Genomic DNA, 11,586 nt, shown 5'->3' with positions numbered 1-11,586 from the left:
TACAGCCTGTTATGTCTGTTTTGTTCCTACCTTTATGCGGAGAAACAAAACATCTGATGTGTAAATGGCTGTCTGTTTGGGTGGTTAATGCGAGATATCTCTCTGGGTATCCTAGGAGTTTCTGAATTTCGGGCCTGCCATTTTTTTCAATACATATCCGAATTTTGCAACAGTTTCAGGCATTATAGTCACCTCCACTGTCAATGAAGAGAGTAGTTCTGGAGCACACACCTGAAATTGCTCCCCATCCCACTCAAGGTGAGGCATGTTTGCTGGATGTGTTGTGTTTGTGAGCAGAAAAATGATCTGGGGTACCATTAGTTGACTTGTTGTTGGATGTAACGATGATGATGATGATGGAAAGAAAAAGCATTGTTAAGAAAGGTTGTCATGGTATTGATTTAACACACATACACACACACAATTATTTGTGGATATAATGAAATGATAAAGAAATCTGTTTTCTTCTATGGTAATTGGGTTGACATAAAATGGCCATTGGAAACACTAACTGAAAAAGTTAGATTATAAAGATACCTCGAAAAAATGTCAGAAATGGTGCCTTTTGGCAAATTGCCAAGTTTCATCTCAATGCTACCTTTAAGAAAAACAGTCAACCTTATTCCTTTGGGATGGTCAAATTTGTTTGTAGGTCACCCGAAATATAGGCCAGATATTCTTTGGATTCTTTGGAGTTTCTTTGGATCAAAAAAACAAGATGATGAATATGAATTCAAGTGCCCATTAACTTTTTTTCGGGAATTCAGTTATCTCCAAAAGATAATTAATTTATTTATTTTTTACTTAAAAGAAATGGCATTTGAGAAAACCCTTCGTTATGCAAATGAAGCAAGAGGAGGAGGGACCCTGAATTTCAATAAGTTGCTTCAATAGATGCACGTTTTCCTGCTCAATGTTTTTTTTTTTTTGTAGTGAATACGTTCAATGCCCACTGTCATTTTACAAATTTCCATGCTTTAAAGTATCAATCCTGTTCATAGGGTCATGTAAAGTGGGAAAATGTGTTCTTCCAGCTCGTTGCTGAAATGCACACAAAAAGCAAATGGCTGCTCCCACATCCTCTGACTCTCTCTCTCTATATATATATATATAGCTGTCAGGGGAGATCAGTCCTGGTTACTTCTTGTTCAGAGGAGATAACTCCACAAGCACTTCCTGTTGTAAAGAATAGACAACTCTCTTACCTATACATGTGTTACTCATTGCTTATGTTTTGCAAAGATCTATATGCCTACATTAAAAGTTTTTAGATATTGTGGGGGATCCCAGTGCAGTTTTGTTGCCGGTTATAGACTGGGGTCCCACTTGGTAGACTGCATTTTGAAACTCATTATTGGGAAGGTTGCATGATTGATTACTAAAAGGGTCAAATGTTGTTGTTTGCAGATCATGCAGCATAATGAAAACAATCAACAATAAGAGCATGTGTTACGAGTACATTTAAGACATTAAAATGAAGCATGCCAAAGCAGGATTATATATTTACATATGTACAAGGAATATTTATTTACACAGAAAAGTTACGAACATTACAGAGTGTTTGTATGTGTATGAACTAGCATGCATGTAGTAAAATATTTGTTGCATGAATATATACGAGAGTTCATTCAAGTATATGTTGGGAGTTCATTGTGTATGTAAGAGTTTGCGTTAAGTGTTGAAACATTATGTTGAACAAAGATGGCGGCAGTAAATCAAATCGGTGAAGAATCAATGCAGTCACGATTTTGAGTGTTGAGTAATTCTTAGTAACAAAGATGGTGGCGAAGAATCAATGCAGTTCCGATCTTGAGTCGTTTTGAGACAGAGACCAACGGCAGACTGATTGAATCCTAAATTCAACAGTTTTTATAATAACTTTTGAAGTGTCTGATAATTGTGGTTATAAAAACGATTGTCAAAATCATTTGAGTCATACCCCATCATAAGTCAAAAACATTTTAACAGTTTGTTAAGGTATACACAAGTATTCGATCCTACTTTAGGGAAGGAAAATGCCCTGCCGAGGCGTGTCTAAGAATTGCGTCTGATCACATTGGAGGTTTGAATCAAAAGAGGAAGATAAAGGGAGAGAGAGAAAAACAGAAGTAGAGAACGTCACCTGTTGGGTAAACGAGAATTACAACAAAGGCAGGTAACCAGTGCGTTATTGAAGGTGTGTGTGTATGTGTGCATGTGTATGATTTGAGTAAATGCATATCAAATCAAAAGGCTTGTACCCATAATATGATGAAAATAAAATTTGTGTTTTAGATATGTATTGACAGAATTTGTTAAATGATGCATTTTAATGTCAAAACCATTTTTGTATTCCTAGAGTTTGGATTCTACTGGTCCTGTTGGTAGAAAGCAGTGGCATCAGCTGAAGCACGTGTACGACAGCTCAATGAAACACATCTATGATAGCATAGAGCTAGTACCATCAAGTGTTGCAGAAGCAAGCAGGTGAGTAAACATACAACAACACCTTTGAAAAATCACTTGCAACATTCAAAATATTTTTAGAAAAGATATATTTAGGTCGTCAGTATTCAACGTAAACTTGGTAAGTCAGTGAAATTGTTAAATTTATCCATTGTATTGGGTTTTATAATTTTTGAGATGAGAATTGATAATTTGGATTATTTGAACTAGGATTCTCTTCTTAGTTGCTATTTTCACATTTTGGCAACTGTAACCTTTGACCTTTTCCAGGTGCATTGTTTCGAACTTTGAAACATAGATAGAAGTTGTTTATGTTCTGTATAACAGCAGCTGCTAGAAGCAGCTTATCCTGCAGTGACAGAGTTAAAAATAGACTTCGTAGCTTAGTGGGGGATGCCCTTTTCTCTTCCTTGCAATCTCTTTCCCACAGAAGAGACATTGCAAGCCTGTCTTTGTTTTATCGTTATTTCCATGGCAGGTGCTCATCTGAGCGCCAATCTCTGGTCCCCTCTCGCCAATCTTTCACGAAAAACACCCGTCTAGCTGAAACCACTGTCAATAATTTTCCCCACTCTTTATCTGTGCCTAAATCAAAACGTAGATTCCATAAACAAAGCTTCTTTCTTAGAAGTGCACGTCTGTGGAACTCTCTTCCGTTTCCCTGCTTCCCAGCTGACTGCAACTTGATTGTCTTCAAGTCCAACATAAACAAATTCTTGATGAACTGCCTCCTTAAGTAATCCAATTTACCAAATTTCCATTACTAGCAATTACTACAATATTATCTCATTGACTACTGTACACTCTATAACCCGTATCCTCGAGTGGCATCCAGGCCTTGATAAATGGTGTCTCCTATAAAATAAAAAAAAAAAAGAAAGCATAACATTAACACTTCTATCCGATTATGATTGGAAGGAGAACCACCTAACTCTGCAGATTAAATAAATGGATCAGTTTGGCTAGTAGGTTCCCGAGTTTGAAAAATGTACCCAGTAAAGGTCAGAGGTTACATTGGGTGAAATGTTAATAAAACAAGATGAATAAACAAAGTTATCCGTTGTTTTTAAAGCTGTTGGATTTATTTGCTTCCCCACTGAGCAAATTAGGCACAAGGCCGTTTTTTAATGTGGAGAGAGAGGGAGGGGGAGGGAAAGGGGGGGACCAGCTCCCGAGAGGTGGGAAATGGGAGCTGGATAGTAACTATGGTTTGTAGGGTGATCCCTACATTGACCAAGTTCAGATATGTGGGGTTACCCCTACATATGGTTTTTGCTGGTCATTGCTTGCAGCATGTCGGAACAGATACTACACTTTGATCTTGTCCCCCGTGCCGCCGAAGCGGGGCCCGTTGTTTTTAAAGCTGTGCTTGAATATAAAGTTTTGTGTTTTTATCAAGTGGACCTCTATGGTCTATATTTGAATTGCTTGCACATTAATATACAATTTTTATTCACTGACAGGATCAAATTATTTAAAAAAAAAAAAATAATAATTTTGGATCAAGTAAAGATTAGATACCCTGTAGCAGAAGACAAAAATTGGCGAACATTTCAAGTGACACCGGTTGTTTGACCTTGACATTGCCGTTGGTTGTTTGTAAGCATGTCAAATAGCAGACATGGTTGAATGTTCGTGAGCAAGGTTTTTTAAAAATATATTTACAAAACTTTTTAAAGTTTAAAAGAAAAAATATATATTTACAAAACATTTTCTTTAATATTAAATATTTACAGAACTTTTAAGGATAAAAAAAAAAAAAAACTTTTTTCTATTTATGCAAAACTGTTTAATGTAAGTAATAAAACAAACGTATTTAAACAAAATATATTTAAATAAAAGTTAAACAACCGGTGTCACTTGAAAAACTTGGATGTCTTCAAGTCCAACGTTAACAAATTCCTAATGAACTGCCCCCTTAAGTAAACACTTCATCAAATCTCCACACTAACGTAATGTACTTGCAATAACCCTTATCTGTGAGTGGCTTCCGGGCCTTGATAAGTGGTGACCACCGTGTAAAAAAAAAAAATCTTTGTCTTCTGCTATGGGGTATCTAATCTTTACTTGATCCATAATTTTAATCAACTTATTTTTTAAAATCATTCTTTTGAATTATTAAAAGCTTACAAATTAACATGGCATATTTTAAAATATAACCGTCTGGACTATAGTGGTATACAAAGGTCCAGTGATGTCAACTTGTTGATTATATGACTCAAAACCACAAGTACAGGTCCTAGTGCTGAAAAATATTATGTAAAAAGGGAAATAGTATGAATATTATTGTATGCATGCCGTGCTCCATTTTAGATGTGTGTAACCACCGCTCTCATCGATCCACCCCTCTGCTGTCCTATAATATGCATGTGCATATTAATTGCACTTCTATTTTATAAAACATATATTGTGATTTTAGAACTTAGGACATCTTAATCCATACTGGGTACAGATTTGCAGAGGGAAAGACAATGATAAAAAAAAAAAATGACAAAATCAATCCATACAAAAATTCATAAGCACCCAACAATCAATCCATATAAAAATGTATCAACTGTTATTGACAAAAAAATTAATTAGGATAACCAAAATAAGAGTAAGTAGTGAATGAGAGATGATTCCAGGTGAGAAAAATTAAATTTTAGACATTTGTTTTGCTTGTTGCTGTGTGAGTTATGTATTCGGTAGTTTGGAATATCTTCCTGTTGCATATACTATGTGCCTTCAGCTATTGGCAAGGTCTGGTTTTAGTGATGTGCTCCCGTGTCTCAGATCTGCCAGAAGCTGAAAAATGAAAGAGAGAGAAAGACAGCTGATGCATTCAGTTTTTATATTCTACACAAATTATTACAGCAGCTTTTGTAGTATGCAGATATATATATATATATATATATATATATATATATATATATATATATATTCCTGCACTTCTGATTGGCTGAATAAAGTTGTTGATTGAGATACTATCCAATCAAGAGTTAATATTTTAAACATTTGCAGGCTGATGCTACTTTTTCTATATACTCATATTTAGATTCTTTTTCTAATAGTATGTGTTTCAGATTTGCTTCAACAGTAATTATTTTCAAATACTGATACTTTTTTGTGTGTGAGATTTGTACTTAAGCATGTTGACTATTAACGTTGTTATTTTAACCGTTTTTGTAGCATTTTTTTTTAAGCAAGATAATCTGAAAATATCAGACTAAATAATAGCACATATATATATTTTTTTTAAATAGAGACCATGATTTTAAGTTATTATTTTCTAGTTAATCTCAAAGAAAATATTTTTAATAGTGAAAAGATCTATTTTTATGCTATCATTTATTATATTTAAATATTATTTTAAACTTCAAGTTTTCACTGGAAGTAGAAAGGAAGCCTGTCATCCTATATTTAAAAATCCAAAAATTTTAATTAATACAGTTCGTATATGTCTACATATTTGCATATATAAATGTATACACAGTGTTCAGATAATCGATAGCAACAGCTTTGTCTGAGATTGCTTTTGTCATAGCAAGCCATTATTAGCCTAATTTTTTGCGGTGTGTTTCTTCATTTCTGTGGCCTTGGTTTGTGCTAATTATATTTATTTACTTGTATTTGGTCTGTCATATTCTGTTACCTGAAATAAGAACCAACATTCACAGTATGCCGACCGGGTCCCCCATGGTGGATATCAAAGGAGATCTTCTTTTTGAGCCTCCTCAGTGCTTTTATGTATTTGATACGTATAATTTTTTTAATGGTTTTGTTGATGTAGCAACACCAGTCCCAGGTTTATTTTATTTGTAATTATGTACTATTTTTCTTTCATTTTTTATTTTTTTATTTTTTTATTTTATATTCATCCCAAACAAGGCACATTGCTACTGAGACTTAATATTCATTAATATACTAGCAGGCCACCTGGCATTGCCTGGTTGTAAGATGTGCTTAAATAAGATACTTTAATTCATGCAGATTAAGTATTTATTATTATAGAGACAATTCTCTGTTGATTATTATATTGAACCTAATATATAGTAGTGAGATCAAAATAAAAAATATATGTATATGATTCGGGTGCCATCAGCTAGAATCGAAACCAAAACTTACAACTCTCCACCCTCATTCCTTAGCCTCTGAGCCACGCCCATATGCATATATATATTTCCCCAAAACCTCTGGCCTTGATGGAGGCGAGACTAAAACTTACTGCTATGATTTCAAATGATCTTAAATAACAGCAAGGGAGACTTGATTCCAAATGTTTCTCATATGTTATGTCTTCCCTCTTTTGGAAATGGGGTACGATTATGAATATCTCCAGCATCAAATAATCCTTATACACTGTGAAATTTGCTTTATGATAAAAATCCAGGCGGGAGAGATATACAGTTTGCATTTCATTCTTCAGGTCTTGCTACATTCTTTCAGTTATTTGCTTTTCAGCCTTTGTTTAGGATCAAACTCTGAATGATAAAATAATCAACACATTTTTACTGAGTGTTTTAGCCTTTTTGGTTTTGTGTCACTCGGTAAATTGTATATAATAATAAAAGATGTTGTTGCTATCACGTTCACTTTGTTCAAGTTGAGCTGGCTTCTTATCTAACCTATGCATAGAAATCTTGAGCAAGGTTGCACAAGATGCATATGATATAAGAGATTTTCATTCCATGCATGCGAAAGGGATATATACATTTGAAGCAGCTGAGTGGTTTTTGCTACAATTCCGAGTAATAATCTGGTAAAATCGCCTTACTGAACGAGTGTTTGGGGTTGAAGCTGGTATTCCGTGGCTTGAAACTTGCAGTGTACCTTTTGATGTCTGTTCCAGGTGGCTCTACCAGTCTGTATTCATGGTTTAACCAGCCAATCATATTTTTGTAAGGAGGAAAACCCCGAATGTGCTCGCATTTAGTACATCAAAGTTTGATAACTTTTATGACTTTTTTTTTTTGTGTGACTTTAAAAAAAAACTATTCACTTAATATTTGATACTTTAAATTCGAGACAATCATATTATTATTATTGCTATTATTATTGTTGCTATTATTATTATTATTGCTATTATTATTATCATCATTATTATTGTTATTATTACTATTTTATTATTGTTATTATTATCATTATTATTGCTATTATTATTATTATTATTATTATTATTATTGCTATTATTATTATTACTGACTTAAACTTCTCACACAGGCCATCATCAGAGGTTACTCATTGGCATTTTTAAAAATATGTCTGAAATGTCTCCAGATTTCCAGTACTCTCTATCTCTTTCAATAACATTTGCAAATGACTTTGCATTATTGCAACAGCCATTTGCCATTGAGTTTTCATTGGCAATAATCATTGGTTTTCACTCGAATCCTGTTAGCAATGAGCCTTCCCAAGGCCCCAGTACTTTTCATGCTCATCCAGTGGAGGTCTTTTTTTTCTTTTTTTACATAGACATAACCACTTATCAAGGCCCAGAGACTAATCGAGGATAAGGGTTAAGAGTGTACAGTAGTCAATTGGACAATTGTTAGTAATGGAAATTCAGTAAATTTGTTAACTTAAGTGGAACGGCTCAAGAACTTGTTTATGTTGGACTTGAAGACAACCATATTGTAGTCAGCTGGAAAGCAGGAAAACGGAAGACAATTCCACAGGCGTGCAGTTCTAAGACAGAAGCTTTGTTCATGGAATCTACGTTTAGGTTTAGGCACAGATAAAGAGGGGGGAATTATTGATTGTGTTTTCTGCTAGACGAGTTTCTTGTGAAAGTTTGGTGAGAGAGGACCATAGATTGAAGCTCAGTCGAGCACTTGCCATGAAAATAATGATAAAGCAAACTCGCAATATCTCTTCTGTGAGATAGAAGTTGCAAGAAAGACAAAAGGACATCCTCTACGAGGCTATGAATTCTATTTTGAACTCTATCAAGGCAGGACAAGTCCTTTCTAGCAGCTCCTGCCCAGATGTGGCAACAATACTCCATCCTTGGACGTACCTGGCTCTTATATAGATAGTTGCATCAGCAGTGAGATATCTACTGGATCGATAGAAGAATCCCACCATTTTTCCAGTGGCCTTGGCAACAGATTTGATGTACATGTTCCATTTAAGATCAGGAGTAAAGGTCAAGCCCAAAAGCTTGTCAAAACATGAGGCCTCCCCAAGACAAAAGCCATTCATTTCAATTGATGCCAGATGGGGATCAGAACGTTGATGTAAAGATAGAAGCTTGGTTTGAAATGCATTAAAAGTAACCAGCTACTCCTTTCCTCATTGTACCACGTGTTCAAGATCAGAGGAGAGAGAATTGGAGAAAACTTGGTCGTTCACGGTCTTAGATGTGCTACCATAGATGGTAGTGTCATCAGCATAAATATCTATGAATGATGTAAGGATGTAATTTGGAAAATCATTAATAGATCAGGAAAAGAGTTTGGCCTAGGATGGACCCCTGAGGAACTCCAGCATTAATAATGTGAGCTTCTGATTTTTGCTTATCAACTACTACTCTTATGAACCTATCAGAGAAAAATGATTTCATAATTGAGAAAAAATTTCCAGCTATACCATAGCTAGAGATCTTGTGAAGTAAAGCTTCATGCCATACCCTATCAAAGAACTTTGATATGTCAAGAGCAATTGCCCTAGAAAGGTTGCCTCTGTCGAGTGATTCGCTAATCCTATGAAATATAACTGTAAGCACATCTGCTGTAGATCTAGCAGAACACAACCATATTGTGTGTCACTACGAAGGTTATTTTGGCTGAATTCTTAAATACAGGGCATACTTATGAGATTTTCCAGAGTGATGGGAAGCAATTCCCCTTAAGACAATGTTTAAACAGCTTTGTAAGTATGGGTGCTAGTTCTGGTTGAAGTTTTTTGAGTACCATAATTGGAATACCGTCAGGGCCGGTTGCTTTACTGGAATCAAGGTTTTCGATTAGCTTGGCAACCTCACGTACAGATATTTGTATATCACATAACGTGTTTTCTGATACAGGAGGAAATATTGGGGGTTGGGTGCCTTGGTTGCAAAGGGTAGAATTAGCTGCAAAGTTCTTGGCAAAGAGTTTGGCTTTGTCTGATGCTGATGAGATTACCTCAGGTCCATTGATGATAGTTGGGATAGAGCACACCCTTCTGTTCAGGATTCTGTTTGCTATTTGCCAAAACTAGTGGGAACCAAGCCGCTGCTTGGCTGCTTTGGACTTGATGCATGTAGCATACAACTCTTACGTTCTTTATTACTTTCTTACAATGGTTGCTGGCAATCCTGAAAGCGGCTTTGGTCTCCATATATGTATTACATTGGAAGCAATGGAAAAAGATTTCTGTGCACAATGGCAAGCAGCACATTATGGAGAGAACCATGGCTGGCTGTTCGGTTTTTGTTGGAACTTTTTCAAGGGTATGAAACGGTCTATACCTACAATTAACCATTCCGTCAGGTCTGATACTATAGAGGACACATCTTTTTCAACATGAAACACAAGAGGTAGATCTGATATAAATGTACAGAAGCTATCTCAGTCAGCCATAGTGTATCAATATACTGTACGATGGAGAGGTATGTCTGAGGTAGGTCTACTTAATGTTCTTCCTCCTCGGTCTTTCCATCTTCCTTGACCACTCACAACTGTTTTGTGTGATATCGGCTGAGGCGGATACTCTATTTTAGTGGTTGGAGACACAGATTTTAAGATTTCTTGCAATTTCAGTTCCCTTGGTTTCATGTGGTGTTTCTTTCATCTTTTTATTTTAATTCTGTTGTAGTTTCCATATTATTACACTGGGTAACAAAAAAGTATGTTTTGAAAATCGTCTTCGGTTTTCCAACTGAATTAGACCAATTTTGCTGCTCTGAGTCCGAAAATGACCTTGGTTTCGCTTAACCAGGTCAGGTTTTTTTGCTACAGAATTTTAAAAAATTTGTGGCCAGAAACTTTCTTTTCATCACCCTGAGCATGTCCCTGTTATTTGTGACAATCCAGCAATGCGTTTTGAGGATGCTGGCAATGGTCCTGTTGTCATAACTTGGATCGGTAGGGAGCATAAATTTTAAAGTAGCACATCTCTGATCCCGCTCATTAAACATTGTGTCACTTTCAGATATTATAGAAGGCTCCTATCGCTCTTGGAATTTGTACACAACTGGCTAACTAGTAGATGGTCTGCAACAAAAAAAAAAAAAAGAAAACTAGTTTTCATCAAGCGGAAATGGAACCATGTTGTCTTTTCTAGAGCAAAAATTTTATCCTTCCACTCTATAATATTTGTTTGATTATGAAATAATGTTGTTGTTTTTTAGCATAACAATTAAACTTGTCCCACGCTATTGTGCTAAATTGTTTCACCAATAAGAAAAAAAAAAATGACCCATAAAATAAATTTCTAATAGTCAACCTGTTATCTTGATTGAAATGTGCCAACCACATTTAAGTGTATTGCGTGATGTGAGTCGTGAAAGTGTCGGAAGAAGTGTTAACTTCAAATGTTGTGAAGCTTACACATGATTAGACTGAAGATGATTATGTGTTTTGTTTTCACACATTTACATATACAATGTTTGAGTAATGCAATTAAAGACAGACAATTGAGCAATATATTGCAGTTAATCAATAGGATTGATGATGGTTAGATAATGTTGCATCAGATTGTGTGTGTTGATAATTGCTTGTATGTGTTTAGACTACAAGATAGTTGTAAATTAAATATCCCAATCCAAAATGGCCGCCAAATTAAAATTAACCTATTGATGAGTTGCTATGGTGAATCTATTGAACAAATGGTTAATGCTTTACATAGATCTTGAATATCAAAGTGAATAAGAGTGGCAAGCTTGTGTGTGAGGAGAGGAGTCAAGTATGAGTATGCACTCCCTGCATTAGTACACGCGGTTCAAGGTCTTATTGGACCCCAGCCCTTTGGGTAAGTTTTTAATGAACTCCCTCCTCTCTGGTAATAGAAAGTGTCCAAGATTTCCACACCCCACTTTTAATTCTTTTCATCATTGGCCTTTATTCCCAATGTGCACTCGTCTCTTTCTCTTCATCCACACTTAGATCCCACTCCCACTTAGAGATTGACCTGCTTGTTTTCGGCAAGGTAAAAAACAGTGGGTGGTCTATTATTTAGAAA

General features: G+C 35.4%; 1 protein-coding gene across 3 annotated transcripts in view; it reads left to right on the top strand.

Moving 5' to 3' along the window:
• The window catches only part of LOC145280030 (WD repeat-containing protein 13-like), a 443,316-nt gene that overhangs the window by 210,532 nt on the left and 221,198 nt on the right, over positions 1–11,586 (top strand). For all 3 annotated transcript variants that reach the window (XM_080131693.1, XM_080131690.1, XM_080131691.1), the window contains exon 5: positions 2,339–2,466. In XM_080131693.1, coding sequence (XP_079987819.1) covers positions 2,339–2,466 — 128 coding nt within the window. The remainder of the gene's footprint in view (positions 1–2,338; positions 2,467–11,586) is intronic.

This window comes from Euprymna scolopes, chromosome 7 (genome assembly GCF_053919585.1).
Source record: "Euprymna scolopes isolate OS-2025 chromosome 7, ASM5391958v1, whole genome shotgun sequence".
Classification (NCBI taxonomy): Eukaryota; Metazoa; Mollusca; class Cephalopoda; order Sepiida; family Sepiolidae; genus Euprymna; species Euprymna scolopes.
This window is presented reverse-complemented; position numbering and strand designations above follow the sequence as displayed.